Source organism: Chrysemys picta, chromosome 23 (assembly GCF_011386835.1).
Source record: "Chrysemys picta bellii isolate R12L10 chromosome 23, ASM1138683v2, whole genome shotgun sequence".
In the NCBI taxonomy this organism is placed as follows: Eukaryota; Metazoa; Chordata; order Testudines; family Emydidae; genus Chrysemys; species Chrysemys picta.
Genome location: NC_088813.1, coordinates 15,203,130 through 15,227,573, shown reverse-complemented (window position 1 = coordinate 15,227,573; position 24,444 = coordinate 15,203,130). Strand labels below are relative to the sequence as shown.

The 24,444-nt window shown below is 48.8% G+C and overlaps 1 protein-coding gene across 1 annotated transcript in view; it reads left to right on the top strand.

Annotated features, from left to right (window-relative positions):
- CSMD2 (CUB and Sushi multiple domains 2) overlaps positions 1 to 24,444 on the top strand; it is a 563,976-nt gene that overhangs the window by 502,284 nt on the left and 37,248 nt on the right. The window contains exons 50-57 of the mRNA XM_065576901.1: positions 1,265 to 1,450; positions 2,319 to 2,513; positions 4,126 to 4,299; positions 4,750 to 4,923; positions 9,786 to 9,959; positions 11,453 to 11,641; positions 15,436 to 15,609; positions 19,015 to 19,197. Of these exons, the coding sequence (XP_065432973.1) occupies positions 1,265 to 1,450; positions 2,319 to 2,513; positions 4,126 to 4,299; positions 4,750 to 4,923; positions 9,786 to 9,959; positions 11,453 to 11,641; positions 15,436 to 15,609; positions 19,015 to 19,197 (1,449 nt within the window). The remainder of the gene's footprint in view (positions 1 to 1,264; positions 1,451 to 2,318; positions 2,514 to 4,125; positions 4,300 to 4,749; positions 4,924 to 9,785; positions 9,960 to 11,452; positions 11,642 to 15,435; positions 15,610 to 19,014; positions 19,198 to 24,444) is intronic.

The window sequence follows — 24,444 nt, the reverse complement described above, 5'->3', positions numbered from 1 at the left end:
AGTAAAGTGGTCATCATGAGGTTAACTGGGTTACCTGGAGTACATGGGGATGGAGCCATGTCCCCCCCCCCCCGTCCCTACTTCCTGGTTTTCAATGAGAGCTTTCCCCACACTCATTAGGTGTGGTGCAGTTGAACAGAGCAGCAAGTCCCCCAGCCTGCAGTTCTGTGTGTGTACAATGTTATTTTTGTGACACTGAGCGGGTCCCTTTACAAAACACAGCAGTAGGGACAGAGGCCAGTCAGAATGCATTTGTCTGTGGTGACCTATTCATCCCGGGAGCCGAGAGGTTCTGGAGCTACGATTGGATTGGTTTGTTCTTCCTGATGCTTCAAGAACCTGACCCATAGGGAAGCAGGGCCCCATCGGGAAGAATTTGGATGGGTGTCCCTTTCTGCCTGGAGAAATCAAGAGGAATCGGTGTGCCCCCTTCAAGATAGGTATCTTGTCTTAACTCAGGGTGTGGAATCCTGCCCCACAAGTCCTTGAATGGAAAGGGTTAATAGACTCTCTGGCACCTCTGTTTATTGGACACCGAGCTGACCACCAAACCATTCCCTCTGGCTACTATAGCGAGTGTCTTAGCACTAACAGTGCGAGAGCCTTCTCCTCTGCAGCTCCAGTCACCTGGAACAGCCCCCCTGCCTCACTCCCCTTTGCTGGCTCCATCTAATTTCACCTGTCATCTGACAACCATTTTTTCCCTCTTGCCTGTAACTCTAAATTTAGTCCTGCCTCTGCCACAACTAAACCATACAATTCTCTGTATTCTCCTGAGCTGTACTCCCAGGGTGTCGGACAGCTTAATTAATTAATGCTAGGAATACATTTTGAGGTCCGGGGTGCTATAGGATCTAAATACAAAGGTCGTTTTTTTATTTAGTCTTGCAATTCTGTTGTTAAAACTGTGGAGCACTTTGTGATATATTTAGTATTTATAGGCACTATATAAAACGTAGGTTGGGGCATAACGCCATTGACTTTAAAAAATGGAGTTGCCCCCATTTACACCAGCTGAGGATCTGGCCCTTTGTGTTTATTAGAGATGGGCCACAGCTTTGGGTTTGAATCTGGATTCAGAAATCTCAAAATGAGGAGTGGCTTGGATCTGGGAAGTTAACTCAGTCTATCACTGCTGAGCTATGAAACCTTGATCTGGCTTGGAATATCCACCGGTGGGGGCACCTGGAGTGGGCCCAGTTCTATTAATTAACCATCTATCAACATTTCAGCTCAGAGGGCAGTATTTTTCCCCCTTCCCCAGCTATCTCCTGTGGAGTGCCCAGAGCCCCAAAGAACGGAATCGTCTTCGGCAAGGAGTACACAGTGGGTACCAAAGCTGTCTATCATTGCAACCAGGGATTCCACCTGCAGGCCGCAGAGGAGTCCACCACAGAGTGTCTGCAGACAGGGCAGTGGAGTAACAGCAACATCCCTCCACAGTGCGTGGGTGAGTAGCCCCCAGCTGGGCTTATTCGCGAGGTGATTTAGAAAGGCTCTCCAGCCAAGGGAACGTTACATTTACGGCTTTGTTTCTGGTCTTCTAAAATGTGCAGCACGGCCCCCTCTGCTGGACGGAACGTGTATGTGAACGAGAGCTACAATGTCGCCCTCTAGGGGCTGTTCGTGAATTCCGCAGCACATTTTGGGGGGTGATTTTTCAAGACCCACCCGCCCCCTTGTAACACTCTGTAATACCAAAACAAACAAGAAAAATTAAGGACCCGCCCCTAATCCCTTATGTAACTTCTAGACAGCCCCTGAGTGGCAAAGCCCTAACACTACCCCACTGTGTTTCACAGGTTATCACCAGCTGTTTTGTAATTAGCTCTGTTCAGAGGTTAAAATCAGATATTCAGGCAAAGGTCAGAAGAAGCCCTATAAAAAGAGGGTGCGGTGGCCCTTTAAGGGAGGCTACAGGCCCAGCACAGTCTCTGTCCAGTTTCAGCCCAGAACAAGGCACTTCTGAGAGGAATAATGCCTGGGAGTTGTAGGCTTGGCAGCAATGCATGCTGGGAGAGGGGGACCGAGACTTGGAAGAGCTTCCTTCCCCTGACCTGTCTCTTAGCAGGCATCCTCTCTCCCCTTCCCAGCATCCATTGCTGCCAAGCCACCAACTCCCATCAAACCTAGAAACTATGTCTCCCAGAGTTTCCTGGTTCTGGGCTGTAAACAGAAACAGGAAAGCCTTCCTTAAAGGACCGGCACACCCTGTTACAAGCCCTAAGGCAGAAGGAGCCCCAAAGCGAAATCATTAATTAATTCCCGTGTTTCTGCTTCCCCCCGCTTGCTCCCCCACTGTTGTGGCGGCTGTCCAGCCGTCACCTGCCCCGATATCAACAGCATCATGGTGGACCATGGCCGATGGAGGCTGACCTACGAGACCCAGTACCAGTACGACGCCCAGCTCATGCTGATCTGTGACCCTGGGTACTACTACACGGGCCAGCGGGTCATCAAGTGCCAAGCCAATGGGACGTGGAGCATAGGTGACCCTATGCCAACATGTAAAAGTAAGGATGGCAAATGTCAGTGGCCTATTCATGGGCAGACTGCAGTGTTAAACATCTCACAGAGGAATCTGTTTTCCCTCCCCACCAAGCCCACAAGCCCCCTCCCCTGCATGGACACACACACCGACCCCTACCCTTACCCCTGCCTTAGTTGCTGTGCTGCCGAATTCCTCAGGTAGAAGAAGCTTGGAGCAAGGGATGGGCCACATGTTGATCTGCTTCTTAATTTAATTGGAACCGCTCTACATGGACCCAAATGCAGTTGTCCATCCTTTGCTGTCAGATCCCAGCCTGTCAGCTGCCACTAGTGCCATAGTGAAGTTTGCATTTAAAACAAACAAACAAAAATCCCACTTGAAAATCCAACCTGAGCTTCCAATCTGACACAAATGCCAAGTTCACAAGGGTAAACTGTGTAGATCTGTAAATCAAAACGCTCTTGCCAAATGAATTAAGTGACTCCTCCAGGCATCCTGTCTGTTCTGATGCAACTGCTGTGTTTTAGATCTTTCCTTTGTAAAAGGTCTTTTTCTCTCCTTAAGTGCAGATAGAGACAGAAAAATTACTCCTTCGAAATGTCACTTTTACTCAACCTTCGTGTCTGGAGATGCAGCTGCCGACTTCACTGGCAGATGCAAGGTTTTGCTCTTGTTGGCATTTCAGGGCTCAACCTGTTCTGGGAGTGAGTCAGCTCCCATTCTGCCTCATCGGGAGCATTGTCAGCTAAGTTCCAATTGCAGAATCTTGGTGGCAAGAAAAGGGGCAGAAAGAACCCAGCTCAATCCTCAAATCTCATGTTGAGTTTGAAACTATTAGAGACTCCCCAGACAGAAAGCTTGAAGAGGGTCAGATCTGAACTTTGTGGGCGGGATCTCAGTCTACAGCTCGTGATAATTAAACTTTGGAGCCACACTTCCCCCCCAATCACTGGGGAAGTTTGGAGGGTCATCCAAACTTTGGGCACGTTCCCTGGAATATATCTTTGTGACTTTTAAGCAGATCTGGCAGTCACTGGAAGAGAATAAATATGGAAGTCTCTGGGGTCATACTTCTGATGTCAACTTCATAGTTTTTTTAGAACTCAGGCTGCCCGAATATTCATAGATTCATAGAGTTTAAGCCCATAAGGGACCATTAGATCTTCTAGCCTGACTTCCTGTATATGTCAGGCCATTAAATGTCACCCAACTACCTCTGTATATCTTCCCAAAAGGCATCTGAAATACAAAAATATAGAGATTGTCAATGTGCATCAGACTGTCTAGTCCAGTATGCTGTCTCTGTCTTTGACCATTGCCAGATCCTGTAGAAATCCCATACTGGACAATTCTGGAAATACCAGTCCATAGGGGATGTTTCTTCCTGATCCCCATCAGTTAGAGTTTGGCTTATGTCCTGAAGCATGAGGGTTTATACCCCATATGTTTTCATCTTGTGTCATGTAACTGTGGATGGTCTCATTAGCCATGTAAACATCTAATCCTCTTTTTCAATTCTGATAAGTTCTTGGCCTCCGTAATAATTTGTGACAATTGGTTCCACAGACTACATTGCATTCCAAAGCATTCCCCCAGCCGCTCTTCCTTACTGCATGCTTTGGGATCTCTTTCAGTTATCTCCTGTGGAGACCTGCCAACGCCTCCCAATGGGAACAGGATTGGGACTTTAACCATCTACGGCGCGACGGCCATCTTCTCCTGCAATACTGGCTATACCCTGGTGGGATCGCGTGTACGGGAATGCATGGCTAATGGGCTTTGGAGTGGAACTGAAGTGAAATGTTTGGGTAGGTGCTGGAGCGATATCTGTGTAAAGTGATGAATTATGTTTCACAAAGGAATGAGAGCCCAGAACCCCAATTCAAGAATTTATGCATGTGCTTAAGTCCCACTCCCACTGAATTCAAAGGGGTTTAAGCACGTGTTTAAAGGGGATTTGAGGCTCAGCTGATCAAAGAGTGTAACAAGCTTTGAATTGGGAAGATGAAAGAGGTTTATAAAAGTGAGACATTATTTTTATTTGTTGCTATTTTATTTACTATTGTGGGGGCTAGGCCTCTTCACCCTCTTAGGAAATGCCCCCGGGCCTGACCCCAGAGCACATTCCTGTCAGTGGAAAGACACCCATTGGCCCCGGGTCAGACCCCATATCCGGAAATGGGAAGTCCTTTGCTTGGTTACCACCGGCCCCTGCCTGCGCACAGTTCTGAAAGGATCCCCTTGTGTGCCCCCTCCAGCCGGGCACTGCGGCGTACCCAACCCCATCGTCAATGGGCAGATCAACGGGGAGAACTACAACTACCGAGGCAGCGTGGTGTACCAGTGCAACCCCGGCTTTCGCCTCATTGGGATGTCTGTGAGGATCTGCCAGCAGGACCATCACTGGTCTGGAAAGACTCCTGTCTGTGTGCGTAAGTATGTTGTCAGGTTTATTTAGCCCTGCTATTGAAGGGACAGAGGCGGAAGTGTCAGGGCATTGTTCATCTAGGAGTTCAGAGACTGAGAGAGCAACTGGGGGAAAAGGCACTTGAACAAGCAAGGAAGGACTGGTTGGGGAGGGAGCATTTTGCATCTAGGTGATCAGTCGAGGTTTCAGCCCTAGTGAGAAATGATTGCCAGATAGGCCTGTATTAATGACTGTGGGTTGGGAAGATAATCTCAGTCTTGATCCTATCGCCTACAATAAAACCATCCCCCCTTCCCCTCTGAACTGATACTGGTGTGTTGGTAGCCTCAGCTGCATTGCCAAGGAGTTGAGTCAGCATGGAGGATACTTGCCACCTCACGCCTGCAGGCGGTCCTTCCGGCTCAAAGTTGAGACACATGGATGAGGAACGTTGGCTGCAGCCCGTTCTGTACCGCTTGTCCTCTCCTTAGCCAAGCACCAGCCTCCAGGGCTGTGAATCTGGCACCTTTCACAAGCATTAAAACTCATTTCCAAAAGGGAGAGAATAAAATGTAATCAGGTTTCCAAAAGATGCCCTGAATTGGAAGCAAACAAATTAATTCTCAGGGCATTCTGAAGAGCTAGGGTGATTTCAGCCACCATGCTGGGAACAAAATAGGACTGGCAAACTGTAGGCAAGCATCCTCATTTTGCTAACTTGTGATTTATGGGCTTTCTCATGAGCTGTCCCCCTGTTGATTTTGTGCCTCTAATCTACCATCTGTTCAAGAGATCCCTACTGCACAAAGAATTTCCCCTTGCTAAAATACCTGTGGCCAGATATTCACAAATTGCCAAGGTGTGTTGCCTCCCTCAGGTGCCTGCAACTATTGTGAATGCAAAATGAGTGCTTGTGTGCACGAATATCTCACCTGAATGTGCAAGAGAATACTTTGTATGTGTAGCGTGAGTGGTAAGATTTGAAATATTGACCATTGATTTTCTGTACACATTTCAGTGTCAGATCCACAAACCCTCTCGCCTTTTTCTTGGGTTTATTTTATTTTTCTTCATATATTTTTAACTGATGAGAGCTTATGAAGTTGCTGCACTTGTGTCTGTGCTAGAGGACCATGTCCTGGGAGGTACATTGGAATGGAATAATACCATTCCATATTCCGATCTTAGTTCCACTGATATCAAACTGGAGAAACTGTATTGAAGTCAGATAGAAAAACCTCAATGGCCAGGGTGGATATCTGCCTAAAAGATAACTTGTGGTTGAATTTGAGGATATTGGTATGGATGTGGGAGTGACCAGGTGACATTCTCTGGACCTGTGTGTTGCAGGAGACAACATCGTAATGGCCCATTCTGGCCTTAAAATGTATGAAGCTAGTTTGGATTTAGACCTGAGGCCAGAATCTGGCTCAAAATACTGATTCTCACCTCATTTACACCTGAGCAACTTTATAGACATCAGTGGAGTCACTCCTGATTTACACAGGTGTTAGTGAGAGGAAAATTAGTCCCTATCCCATGATGCATTTTTAGGAGTCACCTTGCCTAAAATGCAAGGTTTCTTTTCAGTAAATAAGCTAATTAAATAACTCGCTGGATTTCTGACGATGATGTTAATATCTTCCCATCAACAGATGACGCAGTCCATATATTTCATATCCTGGTTTGCCGGTTGTTTACTTCCAACTTCACCTGTCTGTGCTGTAGCTTTATGCGCTCAGACGTGATAGCAACATCCATTTCAGAGCAAGATACAGAGCAGCCAGCAGATGCCCTGCAAAACCATAAATAATACAGACGCAAGTCTCATTGTTAGCGCTGGGCTCCATCTGCAAAACTTTATGAATGCTCCAAAATTCAGGGCCGTTTGCACCCAGGGTTTTCCTTCATTCTGTTATGAGGATAAAGATCAGATGAAAATTGGGCTCCGACTCTGATACCAGATTCCAAATAAACCCAAAGTGTGAGAGTGTTTAGAGGCAAGATTTTGGTTCTTCTTTACTAGCCATCTGTGACCCAGAATGAGACGCAGAAAACACATTTAGCCCGCTCGGTGAGTAATGAGCCCGGGTCAGTAAGTCAGATTGCTGGGTAGCAACCGTTATTGGCTGGTGGGAATTTTCAAACCACACCTTCAGCCAGTTAGATTAATTAAACCACAGCATTTGTAAAGCACATGCCTTTTCATGGATCAGTTGGTCTCTCATGGAACGAATCCAACAGAAGGTCTGTACGCCCAGCCCATTAGAATGAAGCAGGTCCCACTGCTTGACTGCATCAATGCACTTCGCACTGGTGACCTGCCTTTCAAACGCAGGGGCCTTAATAGGACTTTCAGTTGCTTAGCTTAGCTTCATCTCCTTTTTTGGCTGCTCCTGGATTCTGAGCATCCTAAGCAGGGGCCCGATATTCAACGATGGCCTCGAAGTAATTAAAACTACAGCAGTCCTTTGGGGTAACGTGCATTTCAAGTAATTAAAACGGAGTATTGTTGGGTTTTGAAAATAGATGCCTGGAGGCTGTGTCATTATTTATATAGAAGCAGGGCATTGTGTTATCCCATCAGAATTCCCTGCCTTGTTAATGTTTCTTTTCTTAAACCTGCTCCACAACAGTTGCTAAGCTATGTATGAACTTGAATTTGTGATGGGTGCAGTCTAAAGAGACTGGTTTGAGCATTGGCCTGCTAAACCCAGGGTTGTGAGTTCAATCCTTGAGGGGGCCACTTAGGGATCTGGGGCAAAATCTCTCCTTTTTATGTTGACAAAGAATCCACCACCTAGTTCACAACCACTTGTGCCAGACCCAGACCAGTGGGGTACAGGAGTCTGGTAGAGGGCAAATATACTGGTCACTGGATGAGTAGTTTTCTGTTCCCTGAGTGACCAGAGTAGGGGCTGCACTAGAGGAATCAGGAACCTGCTAGAACCAGTTAAGGCAGGCAGGCTAATTAGGACACCTGGAGCCAATTAAGAAGAAGCTGCTAGAATCAATTAAGGCAGGCTAATCAGGGCACCTGGGTTTTAAAAAGGAGCTCACTTCAGTTTGTGGTGTGAGTGTGAGGAGCTGGGAGCAAGAGCCGCAAGGAGCTGAGAGTGAGAGGGTGTGCTGCTGGAGGACTGAGGAGCACAAGCGTTATCAGTCACCAGGAGGAAGGTCCTGTGGTGAGAATAAGGAAGGTGTTTGGAGGAGACAATGGGGAAGTAGCCCAGGGAGTTGTAGCTAACATGCAGCTGTTACAGGAGGCACTATAGACAGCTGCAGTCCACAGGGCCCTGGGCTGGAACCCGGAGTAGAGGGCGGGCCCGGGTTCCCCCCAAACCACCCAGTTACCTGGACTGTGGGTTCTTCCAGAGGGGAAGGTCTCTGGGCTGTTCCCCAACCCACATGGTGAATCTCTGAGGGAAAAAAATCCGCCGATAAGCGCAGGACCCACCAAGATAGAGGAGGAACTTTGTCACACACTATAATAGGACCCTAATGGTGACTCATGGGTACCTTGGAGAGAGCCTGACATCTGCTTTGTGAAGTACCAAAAGGTTATCAATCTTCATGCTTCAAGGCCTAAACTAGTCACCAGCTAGATTCTGGAAGAAATTTCTCTCCCCATGGTATAGTCTTGCCCAATTGAGCAGGTATATTATTTTTTCTCACCTTCCTCTGTAGCATTTGGCACAGCTGCTGTTGGAGACAAAACACTGGACTTCTAATAATGGATTATCAGTCTGCTCCACCATGGCAATTCCTATGTCCTCCAATCAGTGTTGCTTCCTTATTGACTATCCAAGGATGCCATATTCTTAACGTGGCCAGAAGGCTCTTAGCTGAAAATCCTCGAGCTTCCTTTGCAAACCAAAAATACTGCTGTACTCTGGAGTAAAGGTCCCCAACTTTACTCCTTGCAGTAGGGTTGCTATGGCTTTAAATCTTTCTTTAAGACCTGTTTCTGTAGGAGTGGGGGGCAACCAGCCATTAGCCAACCATGATTCTGTCAGGGGGGGAGAGGGCCAACCAGGTATGAGCCAACCAAGCCTATATTAAATCCAAGCACTGTCTCTACTGGTTGTCCACATAATCCTTTTGTTGTGTCTCTCTGTCCCCACCCTACCCCTCGCATTGTCTTCAGAACATAAGCATCCCACACTGGGTCAAACCCCCGGTCCATTTAGTCCAGCATCCTGTCTCTGACAGTGGTCAGTCCTAGTTGCTTCAGAGGAAGGTGTGAGAAAATCCTGCAGTAGACATTCTGGGACAATCTGCTGATGGGTTTCTTCCTAACCCCCTGAAGCAGGAGGGCTTGTGTTCCTCTCTCTCATCTCATGCCGTTTGGATTGTGCGCTCTTTGAGCTAGGTACCAGGAACCTGATTTCCTTCTTACTGTTAAATCTATTTCCTCTCCCCTTCCTCCCTCCCTCCCACCCAGCGTGACTCCATGGACTTCAATGGGGTAACTTCTGATTTACATCAGGGTGAGTGAGAGAAGAATCAGGCCTCATGGCTTTGAATGTCTGGGTGGTGCCTAGCACATCTGTGGGTGCTCGGTGAATGAATGAACAATAATGGCTGGGATTTTCAGAGGAGCCTAGGGGCATTAACTGCCCAAATCACCGTGAAATACAGTGGGAATTGAGTGCTGATCTCCCTTAGGAAATGCCCCCAGCAGTAGCAACACAGGGAGAGACCCCCAGCTGGTGTAAATCAGTGTGGTTCCAAAGACATGGCCCTCGATGCTAAGGGCGGCTGTTGTGGTATACGGTGGTATTTTCTTGGTGACCGTATTCCTCGAGAACTGTCCTTCCAGGCAGAAGGCTCACTTTCTGCAGCCACGAGGGCCGCAGCGGTAATGTCTCCGCTTTCTGATTGTAGCCATCACTTGCGGTCACCCGGGCAACCCAGCCAACGGCCTGACGCAGGGCAGCCAGTTTAACCTGAACGACGTGTCCAAGTTCGTCTGCAACGTCGGGTACCACTTGGAAGGGGCATCCCAGTCACAGTGCCTGGCGAACGGCCAGTGGAGCAACTCCCTGCCCACCTGCCGCAGTAAGTCATCTTCCCCCTGGCCCTCATTCGACCACTGGGGTTGAGGCCTAGAGCGTATGAATGTGCTGGAAGGGGTAGATGGTGGCGAGAGCTATAGTCCAAGGATCAGAAATGCCTTCAGGTTTGCAGCGTAATGGGGTTGTGACAATGGAATAGCAGCAGCTCGACTTCCCCCTCTTCAAGCACTTGGGTGCATCAGAGGGGCCGCGTGGGAAATGGCGGTAGAAGAAGGGTATGTTCCATTCACGGGGCAGAGCCCAAAACAGGGGACTCCTCTTCTATTTTCATCGTGAACTTTTTGATTTCTAGTCACAAACCCTGGGCCAGATCTTCCACTGGTGTAAATCTGCCCCGCTCTGTCGCTTTCAGTGTCACGTCAGTCTGTTGACGTGGGTGGAACGCCACTAGTGGGTGGAACGCCACCAGAGGCGACTCTGGCCCAGGGAAAAACCCTTGCAGACCGGGGCTGTGTTTTGTTTTTCCTGCTCAGTCATTCCTTCAGCTGCCATGGTGCTATTAAGGTAGCAGGGGAGGGTAAGTGGGAAGCACAGAGAGGATGCGATGGGGGTTTTGCTGATGAAGGAACAGTGCAAATGCCGCACCCTGTGATCAAGATGAGTTGGACTTTGTTGCTCTCTGTGCAACGTCCTTGGTTACTCCTGGTTCCTGAAATCCAGTTAGATGCCATCATGAGTCAGCGTAAAGCAGAGTTTGCAGCTGAGTGGGAACATAAGAGTGATGTTTGAAGGCCAAACATTCCTATGTGGCATAAGCAGATACAACCCCTCCCCCACCCCACCCCGAGTTCAGGGGCACTGCCCCTACTCACCCCAGAGCTGATCCCAATGCTGAGGCTTCACCCCCTTCCCCACCACCTTCCAATCGATTGACGTGTGAATTGCTAATAAGAACAAAACAATCACTGGGCCACATCTGCAGCTGGTCTCAATCAGGACAGGCTCCATTGAAGTCAGTGGGGATACGCCAATCCATACCAGCCGAGGATCTGACCCAGAAACACTCAGTCATGTTCCCATATGCTAACCTCTCTTCCCTCTCATTTCCAGGGCTTCCTGCCTCCTTCAGTATTAGCATTAAAGTTCACTTACCAAATTCCCTCCTCCCCTCCCCATCCCTGCACTCCGTTCCTCTATACTCCGTCAAGGCACTTATCTCTGTCCCTACTGCTGTCTGGTCAATGGCAAAGTCAGCTCTTCTCACCTGCCCGCTAACTGCCCGATCCTGCAGTGAGCCAATCAGCGAGGCTCTGTCTCTGCACGTCACGTGGCAGGATCGGGCCCAGAAGATGATCTCTTCTTTTGAATCCAATTATTTTGTTTGATTTTTTTTTAAAAGACGGAAAAAAGAAAGAACCCAAACTGCGGAATGTGTGACTTGAGATTTCTTCCCCTTTTCCTCCTTGTTTTAGAGAGTCCTTTGTTCTTTGTTACACCCTGTGTTTTGTATTTTTGTTTTCTGTTATTTGTTTGCAGTTGTAAACTGTACTGACCCCGGGCACCTGGAAAACAGCATCCGTCAAGTGCAGCCAAGTGGTCCTCACAGATTCAGCTTTGGAACAACTGTCTCATATCAATGCAGCCATGGATATTACTTATTGGGCACACATGTACTTTCCTGTCAGGGGGATGGCACTTGGGACCGGTCCCTCCCACAGTGTCTTTGTAAGTTGTTCAGAGCCTAACCCTTTTGTTTAGGGCATTGCTAAAGAAGTCATACTCAAATGATCCATTGCAGTCTTTCATCCCACAGGGTTTACATCTCTCTTTAGCTGAATGATGCCTACAAGGTTTGACCCAAAGCCCATTGGAATCAATGTTCGTCTTCCTATCCACTTCACTGGGCTTTGGAGGGTGCCCCTAGAAGGGAAAAATATGGTCTAGGGAGAGATTAGATTAGGTAGGGATCCTTTCACCCACCAATGAAATGCAGACACCTTTGAGTTTGGATTCCTGACCCCATTCCGCTTCAGCGACAATATTGTAGGTGGCGAAGAGAAGCGTCCAGTAGATCCCACACAGGGAATTTATAGCAAGGCAGCGTGTAATTAGCCACAGCAGATTTAGCACAGCTCGTACACATTCGAACTTCCACCCACCCACTCGCTCACATGTCTTTGGAGAAAGGCAACGTCAGTTCAGTATCAAAATAAACACCTTCATTGCTCTTACTCTTTTGCAAACTGCATGTTCCCGAGGACTCGCCTCTTGACTCTTGCTGTAGATTTTTTCCCCCTTAAAGTAACCTTAATGCTTGCTGCCTTTAAGTTAGTTACAGATGTTTATACGTAAAGGCACAGTGAAGAGAGATGGGAGATTCTGTGCCAAGGCTTGGGTTAAGGGAGCAGTCTGATTTAGGAGATGGGAGCTCTGAGCTGTGTGATTTTGAGCCAGTAGCCACACCGCTCAGAACTGATCAAAACAACCATTTGAATACACGGCAGGATGTGCAGTTTGGGCTCTAAGTACCCTGCTCTTTCTGTCTCGTGAGGCATGCCTAGGGAGCAACCTAGGTAATGCACCCTGGGGTGGGTTATTGCTTATGAGTGCTTTATAGCTCACGTGTGCACACACATACACTGCTGTCACCTTAAAAGTATATTAGACCCAAGAACTCTGAGCCCCAACCAAGTGTGGACCCATATAATCCCAAAGATTGGTGTTTGGAACCAGACAGGATGAGACACCATGTAAGAAAAACATTTTATAACAGTGACAAATTTTAAGTAGCACAGCATCATCCAGTCCTATGTGCTTAGGTACAGTGGGGGAGAGGCAGTGTACAAACCCCATAGATAGATAGATACAAGATCTGTAATACAGTACAGGAAGTTCATACTAGTCAGGCAGCTGGGGATGCTGGACTCGTAATACCTAGCTCTTCCATAATGCTTTTCATCAATAGATCTCAAAGCACTTTACAGGAGGTCAGTATCACTCTCCCCTTCTTACAGATGGGGAAACTGAGGCACAGAAGGGCAAAGTGACTTGCCCGAGGTCACCCAGCAGCAGAACCAGGAATAGAACCCATGTCTTCTGAGTCCCCGCCCAGTACTCTAGCAACTAAGTCACACTGCACTTGGAGCCTGACTGCAGAGTCCTTCCACTGATTGCAATGGGCATTGGATTAGGCCCTGAGAAAATGGCATAATTCACCATGCACCTAATGGTCCCCAACAGAAAATCCAAAGCAGCAAATGTATCATTATAACCCGGCAAAGGTGATTGCAAATTATATAGCTGCTCAGGCAGATAGAGAAAGCAGAACCTCTCTATGGATGTGCTCACTTCCTGCACAGCTAGACATAACCTTTCAGTTAAAGTCTCCTCAGTGGATCCAGTCAATTTTCCATGAAAGCACTTAACAAGGAAGAAAGGGGATGTGGTAGGGACAGGGGGCAAGTGAGGTGAAAGGGAAACACACTACCTCCAGATAAGCGATGGTTATTGATTTTTGTGTTTACATTCCTTCTTCAAGAATAAAATCATTAGGATTTCTTTTACTTGCAATTGGTGCATCTGCTGTTCAGAAGTTGTACCTTGCAGGACAAATAGGTCAAACCGTCAGAAATGGAGGGGGACAATCAAATCTCCTACCTAGCCGCTTAAGTGTCATTCAGCTGAGCTGTTCCAAAGCCTCGATCTTTTTTTTTTAATTACTTAATTTATTTGTCCTTTTTACACCAACTCATAAAAACTAGTTTTTTGGCACATTTTCTTTTCCTTTGTTACCAGCATGCCACCATCTGACATCTACAAGCACGCTGCACAAGCCATGGGAAATTGACAAGTGATAACCACATCCTTAGAATCTACAGGCACTCAAATCAAAGAGCCAACCCGCTCATACCTGGGTACCTCAAGCAGCTAAATAAACGAGGTCTTGTGTTTTAAAAACATTGAGCACCTACAGCTTCCATTGACTTCAGAGGATTTTATGGGTGTTTTCACCACCTTTGAAAATCAGGCCAGTTTTATTTAGTAACCTGTACTCGTTACACACTTTTTAAAATGTAGACCCAGGAACCTTGCCATCAGGTAACCCAGGTTTGAGCATTTTGGCTAGTGAGTATTTTAGAGAAGGAAAAAACCCTGTTCTGTGAGGGGCAGAAGAGGGATTCTGATACAATAAGTGAAATCTACCACAGCAAAATCTAGCACAATGGAAGAAATTTGTTCCGACTGTCTGTACAAATGCTTTACAACCCCCAATACGGTCACAGATTTTTAGCTTAGATGTGTCTGCTGGAGTATCCATTATTGAATTGTTAGTTACAGTACGAGTTTATTAGCTCTCAAACTCATTTCTTTTGAAAAAGGCCTTGGTTTTAGTCACAGCTCTCAGTGCCCACGTACTGTATATAAACATCTGCACCCTTTTCTTTTTCTTGAAGTATACATCATGCATTCCACCTACGCAGAAAGGGGAAATGCATCCATTGCTGATAATTCCCTTCAGAAATCCTAATGGCATGTGGCCCTCACATTAAGATTCTTTTAGATCAGATCATATTTAATCGCCTTTAGAGCTGTCAGCTTGTTTGTGAACAGCCAAGCTTCATCTACCCTAATAGCTAAGCTAAATAAACCAATTAATTATTGTTAACAATATTTTTACTAGCAATCATAGGGTGAGCGGTTCTTACAAGCTGCCAGAGTAATTTCATCAGGTGTGACATTGCATCTAATACGGCTATGTGTTGACAGAATCCCACACTGCCAAGGGATATGTGCGTGTGTGTGTGTGTGTGTGTGTAAATATTCATTTTTAATAGGGGATGGATGTTCACGGGAACGTGCAAAGTGCATGCCTGGGACATCCTTGTTTGCGTGTGCATTTGGGTATTTGCATGCACAGACCTGGGACAGCCCCTGTGCAAATGTTTACATGACCAGCCCTGGTGAAATTCACCCCGGGGACCAATGCAAGGTTTGTGTACCATTGCAACTCTATTTCGAGCACTGCAGTGATGCCTGACTCTTGTGCCAGCTCCGCTGAGTAGGGAGTAAGGGTATGCAAGATTTCAATGAGCAGTTCATGCTAAGGTCACTTAGCACCAGATCCTCAACTCGTGTAAATTGGTGAGGCTCTGTTGAAGTCTTTAAACCATGATTTGAGGACTTCAGTGGTTCAGACATAGGTCAGGGGTTTGTTGCGGGAGTGAGTGGGTGAGATTCTGTGGCCTGCGTTGTGCAGGAGGTTGGACTAGACGATCATAATGGTCCCTTCTGACCTTAAAGTCTAGGATTCTATGACTCTAAGTCAATGGATCTATGCTGATTTATACCGACTGAGGGGTCTGACCCATAACTGTTGGTTGCTCTGTGTCTGCAAATTCCACTTTGTGGGTGCAAAAGGGGAGTGTTTTGCAGCTGCACCCATTGCACCTTCCTTTTGAACGCTCGTCCCCTGCAGTTAGATAGTAACGCAAGCCATAATGTTGTTCTCTTTGTTTCAGTGGTTTCCTGTGGCCATCCCGGCTCCCCGCCCCACTCCCAGATCTCAGGCGATAGGTACACGGTAGGGTCTGTCGTCCGCTATAGCTGCCTGGGGAAGCGGAGTCTGATTGGCAACTCCACCCGTATGTGCCAGCTGGACGGGCACTGGAGTGGCTCCCTCCCTCACTGCTCAGGTGAGAAGGCCAGGAGACTTGGTCAGGGTTAGTGCGATGACCCTTTGCTTCTTCACAGTCCACCACCCTTCCACCCGGCCTCCAGCTGGAGAAGAGAAGCCACGAGGCCTCTCAGATCTATATTATTCTGAACAAAGGAGGGATCTGGATCCTGCAGGACTTGGAAAGCCCAGCTGGAGCTCAGCAGTCCAGCCTCCAGCACCTTGGACAGTGGGTGCCGATAAAGAGTAAACTTTGTCCCGTGGCACAGGATGAATAAATCATTGCAGCGAATGCTCTAAACATAACAAATAACACGGCACAGTCAATACTGCAGCCTGCTCTTTGCTATTCAGTGGTTCCTATTGTGCTTCTGTGAAGAGCATTGATTTGGGGGGAGGTTTCATCCTCACAAATTGCTCCTCACAATGTAACTTCAGATTTTCCCTTTCTCTCTCTCATGCATTCAGATAAGTCCGATGCTCCTATCTCAGGCTTCACACCTGAGCTGTTGCTCCGTGCAGCAGCGCTGTCCCGTGTACCGCACATCACTTTGGATAAGGCATAGATACATGGGATGTCCCGTATCCACGATGGGCAGGGATAGATGCACGGTAACCGATTTCCAAGTGCTCATCGCCGGCAATCAGGCCTATATATTTTAAAGCGCTCAGGTATCAAAATAAGTGATAGATTTACAAGAACCCTCAGCTCCCATCTCAACACAGGCAGATTTTTTGAAGCTCTGGCCACTCACCTTGGTGCCTCCCTGAGAGCTGAGCTATTCTGAAACTCTGGACCAGAGTGGGGTTTCTCCCCTCACAGGTTGAGAAATGTCCTGATAAGCAAACATCACATGTGATGATGAGAATCTGGAGTAGGGCGGAATCCATCCTTGTTCCAGTCTTGTTCCTCACCCACATCCAAGTCTCTTTCGTCACAAAATCAGCGGATTCCCTCCCCGATGGAACTGAAAAACTGCCCGAGCTGTGTAAAACTCCACTCCCACCCCATGCAGCCTTCCATTCCCTTGAGAGTAAGGCACGAAGGAGATGGGACTCTAGCTGGAGCAGAGGCAATAAGAGGAAGTGGTTAATTTTTAATTTTGCCACTTTAGACCTAGCAGCTCCACTTGACCAAGTTTAACCTGCACTTAAAAGGGGGGAAATATTAAGAGGCAATTTCAACCTCTCTGAAGGACGTATGTACAGAACAATTTGTGATTTGCTTGGTGTTTTATGGCCACTTGGAAAGGTTCTTCTTTAATTCATATCCATTTTTTTTAAAAGCCTTCAGCTTTAGCCCAACCCTGCTCCTGTTGAAACCAGTGGGATGGAAGGTCTGCTGGTGACTTCAGAGAGAACAGAGTTAGGCCAGTGCCATGTGCTTTTGAAAACCCCACCCCCTGCAACAAACTCCTAACCACTTGGGACCTGACTTCCTCCCCGCTACCCCTCCCGGCTTCCTTGCACCCTCTGTGAGTCATTTTTAGCCCTGCAAAGAGGGCGTGAAACGTGACCACTGGTACGTGTCAGCCACCGATTCTGATTTGCTACTTTTTCACACCAAACTCAACTTGTCCTGGTGCAAATAAGAACCAAGGTGATGGGAAATCGGACCTTTTGTCTTGTGCTTGCGCTTTAATAATCAGCAATTCAAACATCAGTTAAGGGCCTGATTCTCCATTGTCCAGCATGCCACCTCCTGCCCCCAGCACTCCCCTACACTGAAGGCAGCATAGGGCAATCTATGCCACCCCTACACTGCTCCTGCCCTGGGGAAATTCTCCTCCGGGGCCAACCTTTGCAGCCCAGAGCGATGCATAGAGGCCAGAATCCAGTTGAGGCTGTTTCCAATGCAAAGGTTTTTGCCATGTGCAGGCAGCTCGTTAATTGCGACAGTGGCTTTAGCAAATCAGAACAAGCCGTTTTGGAATAAGTCGCCCGCAGAGGAGAACAGTGAGGCCAGAGAGAGGGATTCCCGCCACCCTTTTAAAAACAAGTGTTTTCCTGGATGACAAATGTCTTCATTATTTTTTACATCCGACACAATGCCGCAAAGCTCATTACCGTAGCAAAGCACAGAGGGCCTGGGAGCTCTAACTGTAGGAGTGAAATATTGCTCCCTGGATTGGGGCTGGTGTGTTTACAGAGATCATTAGCAGAGAGAGCTGATAACAGTCAGACTTGGCATGAGCCTGGCATGTGGGGAGACATGTTCTCAAAGAATCCCTGCAAGGCAACCTTTTCCGCTGCCTCTCTCTTCATGTCCCCCTAACTTTCCGCCAGCAGTGCTGAGCGCTAGTGATTTCTGCAAGCGGATGTTTCTCGGCTGGGTTCCTAGCACGTCTGTGCTGCAAAACTAACAGCTCCTTGCTCTGCAAGGATAACGGGGTTGGGGCGGGAGGCTTTGAGCATCTCATCATTTCTGCTTGGAGGGGAACCATCCGCCTGTCTGATGCTGGCAAACAAACCTCTTGTTGCCTAAGCAGCTGCTGCAGAAAGTCTCTGCATCTGTCTAGGTTTCTTTCTGGAGATTCGGGAGGCATGGGACCTCTTTTGCAAGTGCTTAAAAAGCAATGAGCTTCCCAAGACAGTAGACACATGGGTTGAAATAACCACCTGTGCAGAAGGTCAGCACAAGAGCTAAATTCGGACTTTGCTGGCTTTCCCCACCGGGTGAATTTCACCCTCCCCACTTACTACAGTGATGTGTGCGGTATAATGAAACATGCCATGCCAGCCACCACGTTTCAAGGCTCGGCTGCAACAGCCACCACGTTTCAAGGCTCGGCTGACTTGTGGGAGAGCAGATTTAGAGACACCCCCCCCACATCACCAATGGGTGAGGGGAACTTGGAGCTCCCTGCCCGCTATGTAATTTTGCTGCTTGGTCCCCAAGGAAGTCACCAGGAGCAGAGGGGTGAAACTGAGGGAGAAAATTCAGGCTGGCTATAAGAGAAAAAAACGTAGTGGCTGTGAGATCTCTCGGGCTGTGTCTAGTCTCCCCAGGGAAGGGTGGAAGGCTTATCATTTAGGGGTATTTAGAGCAAACCCACTGGGCAGAACATTGGAAGACATCCGTCCCTGGGACGGCAGGGAGAGGGAGTGGATGGGTTAATAGGTGGTTTCCCCCCTAGCAAGAGAAATTCTATGGCCTGCACTGTGGAGGAGATGAGGTTTAAAGATCACAGTGGTCCCTTCCCACCTTAAAATCTATGAGGCTCCAATAACTATGGCTTCATGATCCCAGCGGATAACTAGAAGGTTAATGAAAGGATGCAGTGTCTAGACTGGCTACTCTATGGTAGCTGCTTGTGTAGCACAAGTAACTCCTCTCTGCCGCTGGGGAGAAGATGGGCCAGGACCGACGCCTGCACTGCTGCCCCTGGCTGTTGCTGACAAAGTGTTTTTCTCCGCTCGGCAGGAGGCAGCCAGGGAACGTGTGGTGACCCAGGGATCCCTTCGCACGGCATCAGGCTGGGCAGCGAGTTTGGTGTGGACAGCATGGTTCGGTTCAGCTGTGAACCAGGCTACACCCTCCGGGGTTCGTCGGAGAGGACCTGCCATGCCAACGGCTCCTGGAGCGGCACGCAGCCGGAGTGCGAAGGTACCGCTCCCCTGCTCGCGGGCTGTCTCTCCAGGGGAACGTGGAGTACGCCACACCCCTTATGGTGCTGGTATGTGCCCCATGTACCACAGCTCAGAGGCAAGCACCGTGGTTGCCTCATTGGTGAGGCCTTGTGAGGGCTAGTCCTGATGGGTCCCAGTAACCACTCAGACACATGGCGAAGGGCCAGGGTATTTTACTAAGCTTGTCAGGAAAGGGAAAGGTTACAAATACCCTAGGTACAGAGGCTGAAACAGTTACAGTTCAAAGTGAGCCATAGCAAGAAATGTCTGGGTCCCAGGAGCCGTCCAGTGTAGAGTCCGGACCTAGAGCCTCAGGCGTCCTCTCCAGTCCAGACTCTGTTCAAGCAAATAGGAGCTTGTGGGTTTCCAGGTCAGACTCCGTTACGGTGTCTCTCTGGGGCCTCTCTGCAATGGTTCCCTGCACGGTAAGGTCCCACACAGACCTGCACCCCGCTGTCCTGTACGGCATTCACAGCCTGGTCCGCACTTGGCTCTGCATCCTCTGCCTGGAGATTCCCCTTTGCATTCAGCTTCTCTGCAGCTCCCCGCCGCCAGGCAGCCGCCGCATCCAGAGAGAGCCCAGTTACTTTCTGGTGCAGGACTTTTCCCCCTCGCCTGGCCAGGCGATTGGGGATGTACAGCAGGGAGGGGGCTCCTGGGTGTTGTAGTGCCCTACTTAGTGGAGCCATCACAGCAAGATAATTAGGGCTGCCTTACACCCGGCCTTGCTGTGTAGGAGGGGCAGAAGGCGTACCAAAGCCCCCGGCTGACCTCCCCACTGCTCTAGCTGGCAAGAAACCATGAGGGGCACCTGTTTTATTAGCTTACTCCAGGGTTTCCTGCCAACCTTTGAGGGGACAGTGGTTCACACTTCTGCACCCTCCAAATACCTGCAGGTCTCATCCCCCATGTTCCACGTCCCAGTAGAAAAGGGGTGGGGGGCACATGTCTCTGTGCTGTGTCCAACCTGGATCTGCCAGGCCTCATGCAGTGGTCTCACTGGGGCCCCACGATGGCTGGGTTCATTTCAGCATCTGAGGCTGGAACGAGGAAAAGCCCTTTTGGCCTGTTTTACCTTGGATGTGTCTGCTGGAGGCTGATTCTCCGCTCCGTTCAGCCCGTGTTCCCAGAGCCGGCTCCAGGCACCAGCTTGTCAAGCAGGTGCTTGGGGCGGCCGCTCCGGAGAGGGGCGGCACGTCCAGCTATTCGGCGGCAATTCAGCGGATGGTCCCTCACTCCAGCTGGGAGCGAAGGACCTTCCGCCGAATTGCCGCCGAAGATTGCGATCGCGCTTTTTTATTTTTTTTGGCTGCTTGGGGCGGCCAAAACCCTGGAGCCGGCCCTGACGGTGTTCCCACCTCACCAGTTATTGGGTTGGGTGCAGGAATGGCTGGTGGAATTCTCTGGTCTGAGCTATCCAGGAGTCAGACTAGATGGTCATAATGGTTCCTTCTGGGCTTAGAATCTCCAAATCCGGGGCCACCAATGGATTAAATACCAGTTCGGGGGAGAAAATTCAGCAAAAAGGGAAACTTTCCTTGCCTGGAACCTTTGTGAAAGCCAGAGCTGGTGCGGGTATGAATAAGTTACATGACACAGCGGTGCATAACACAAATTAAAATCCTAATAAACATTTTTTATTTTAAAAAATCCCTTTTATGTTGTTTGAAGAAAAAGAATAAAAAACCCCTAATCCAACCTGATAAACCCCGGGCCAGCTCCTGCGAGCCACTGTGCTGCCTGTTGCTATTACAGAAGTGTTTAAAAATCAATCCGAGAAGGAACAAAAGCTCCAAACTAGGCAGGAAACCGATGAGCAAGGAGACCTGCGCAAGTCCTTCTCCTCAGCTGATTTGAAAGCCAAGAGCTCGGAGAGAGTTTAAATGAATTGGAAATGTATTCCAGATTGATGCAGCCCTTGATTGAAGACACCGCGTCACATTTATTAATTTACTGAGGCCTTCGGGCGGGAGGAGCATTATTTTTTCTTTGCCGTTTTTGGGGGGGGGGGGGGGGGGGGTTGGTGGAGGGGATCGGCAGGGGCTGTATATATTAATATGGGATCAATAACCCCTCGAATTCAAAAGGCACCAGGATGCAGTGGGGCTATTTTAGTTTTGAATCACAGCTTTATGAATAATAGTAACATTATTCCTATAATGTGGTGGTTTAGTGTTAGGCCCTCGCCAACCGAAATAGGCAAGTCATTCTCAGTGTGGAGTCGTGCGCTGTGTCTCTGTTGTTTGTATTCACGGCAAGGTGCAAACAGGGTCAGGTATCCGTGGGGCTGCACTCTCTGAGTCTTAGATTTGACTTTCTGGAGCAGGGATTTCCATCTTTTTGTTTTAATGTTGCGAGTACATTTAAGGCAGGCAGGAGTGAGGACTGACAGCACTGAGGCAGCACAAGCAGGGTTATGCAAGCTCTTCACCTGCCGTTATTTCACATCTTCTCCATCCCGACCTGCAGCACAGCCAGCCATTCAAGACCCTGCCTCCCCCTGAACCAACGCAGCTCTGCCAGAGCGTCCCAGTCCTAATCCACAGCACCTCTTCCTGTTCCAGTGCGGGCTCGCCACATGCAACGCTGCTGATGCCCTGACTTGCAGCCCCTCTGCCAGGCCAGTCGGACTCCCCAGTGCCCCTCCCCCGGCTACTCCAGACCTGTCTCTACTGAGCAGACTCTCAGTTGTGCCAAATGGTGCCGGGGAAGGCATGGTGTTTGGGACATAGGCTGATCGGAGACATAGGCCACTGGCTCACTGGTGCTTCAGCTCTAAGTCAGGCTTTGAACCCAGGGTTTGAGAACTGAGCCCACAATGCTGACTCTGCTTCCCAGCCTGGCATGCCCACGGCCACTGTTACAGCCACGTGCACGGTCATTTTTGTCCCACGCTGCACGGGGATGGGGTTTTAACCAGCAGCGCTCGTTATGGCTGGCCCCAGGCATGTGCATTTTGGTAGAGGTGGAAAGCAGGTGGCAAAGTCCTTTCTCCCATCCCCGTGTACCCCCACAGGGGCAGCCAGTGCAGCTGGCAGCAATTATCTACCCAGACAGGCATGTTTGGGCAGGATGGGGGTCAAACCCTGGCCCCAACCCACTATCCACCAGGTTGCACTTGGGGGAAAAGCACAGGCAAGTGAAACAAAACTTGTTCTTTGCTGTTTCCGTCAGTGTCCCTGAAGCCAGCAGGCCATATCCAGGCATGGTGCCTGCCTCCATCACTGAAGGTGCTGTCCCCAGCTCAATTCCTCCCCCCCCTCCCCCCCCAAATCTCTTTGGACCCTAATCAGCTGTATATGGTTTTAGCTAAGGATATACATGTAGTGGGTAAGGCCAAAGCTTTCAATGCCTAATGGGGCGTGAATCCATATTTAAGCAGAAGCACTATACTGAACAGAAGCTACAGGTGCTCAACTCCTCTGCAAGTCAGGCCTCTTATTTAGGTGCTTGACTTTAGTCAGCAAGGACCTGATTTGGCAATACGCATCCTTAACGTAGAGCATGTTCTTAAGACCTATTGGCGTCGATGGGACATAAACACAGACTTCCCTGCTTTACAGAAATGGGGTGGGCTTAAATGCCTGCTTCAGTCCCTCTGATGTGCCTTAAAGCTAAGCGTGTGCTTAACTACTTTGCTGCATCGAAGCCCAAACGTTGACATCTGTGGCCCGCATACTCTACATGTCACTAGCTGATTGGTCTGCTTTAGAAACCACACACAGCGCCGGGCTTTTTTAGCTTCTGCAGAATGTGATAATGGTTTCTCAGTAGTAACCACGTTCCCAGACTAATGAAATCCTATTGAAAAGCTTGTTCCGACCCAGCCGCTCCTACGTCTGTAGGTAATTGCAACTTCATCAAAGGCATAACTCTTGGATCGGGTTCAGCCGACCCGCCGTAAATAAGCCCAGGTCCAAGAAGAACTCCCAGAGCCAGGAGTCATCTATATATTTTTGGACGGGAGGAGGGAGAATACCCCAGCACCCAAGTTCCATATTCCCCGACTCGTTAAAACCTGGTGATTAGAGGTCTCCAAGGCGTGATCTGAATCAGAGTGATTAATATGTTCCATAGCCCTAAATTGGGGCTAATCATATTTAAAAACCTGCTAAATTGCATCTCCCCTTCCATATTTCTGAATTAGCCCATTTGAATGTATGGACCTCTCCATGGGAGCCCCATTCAGCATTGGCGTGGCAGAGCTCCAGCATGCCAACGCAGCCGTTCAGCGCCTCTGTAGGGCATTGTCTGTCTCTGACTCACACCTCATGCTCGGCGGCTAGGAACAGAAAACATAATCAAGTCAGGAGGAGCCTGCAGGGCCTCAGTTCGACCCTGCCCAGCGAGTGAAAATCGTTCCTTTCTGTTAGCCGCGGTGCAAAATGGGCGTGGAGGAGCTCTGTCTGTTCTTGAGTAGACCAAGGTCTGCGGCACAAAAAAAGCACTGTTGATTAATTGCCACCCTTGTTAATGTTGCCAGAGAGGCTGAGAAATGAAAGGGGACAGAGATCAAGCTACCATCTTGCCCTGCAAAGCAAGGGTGCGCCAGCTCACTGCAGGCGCTGCACTGGGCAGAATCGTCTGTTGTCCCTGCCCGGTGATGGGGGAGCAAGTTGTTTATAGTCCCTAGAGGCCCCGGCTGGGATCAGGACCCCATTGTACCAGGTGCTGTACGGACACGTAAGACAAGTCCATCCCTGCACTACAGGACTTACCGTCTAAATAGACCGGGCGGGGAAAAAGTAGGAAAACTGCAGCAGAAAGAGATGATATCCCAGTCCAACAAAGCAGCTGAGCACATGGTTCACTCTGAAGACCACGGAATTTAAGCATGTGCTTAACTTAAAATAAGTGTTTTGCTGAATCAGGACCAAAGTGACTCACCCAAGGTCACGGAGAAGGGGTGTGGCAGAGGCAGGAACCGAATCCAGATCTTCTGAGTGCCCAGCTGGGTAAGGAAAGGGGCTTTATTCCCTTGAGCTGTCAGGTGCCTTTCAACTGCTCTAGAAGTCAAACAAGAAAGAGGAGGAATTATTTTTAAAAAGCCCACAATCATTTTTTCATAAGGTACAAATGGATTGAGATCAAACGAGTCAATTATCGGTAACGGCTGGAACGCCTCAGCGCTGCTGACTGTGTTAGACAGCAGAGGCCGCATCATTTCCAGTAGAACCAGCTTTCCAGGCTTTCTAAAATCTCAGCTTTCAAGCCCCATTTAGCT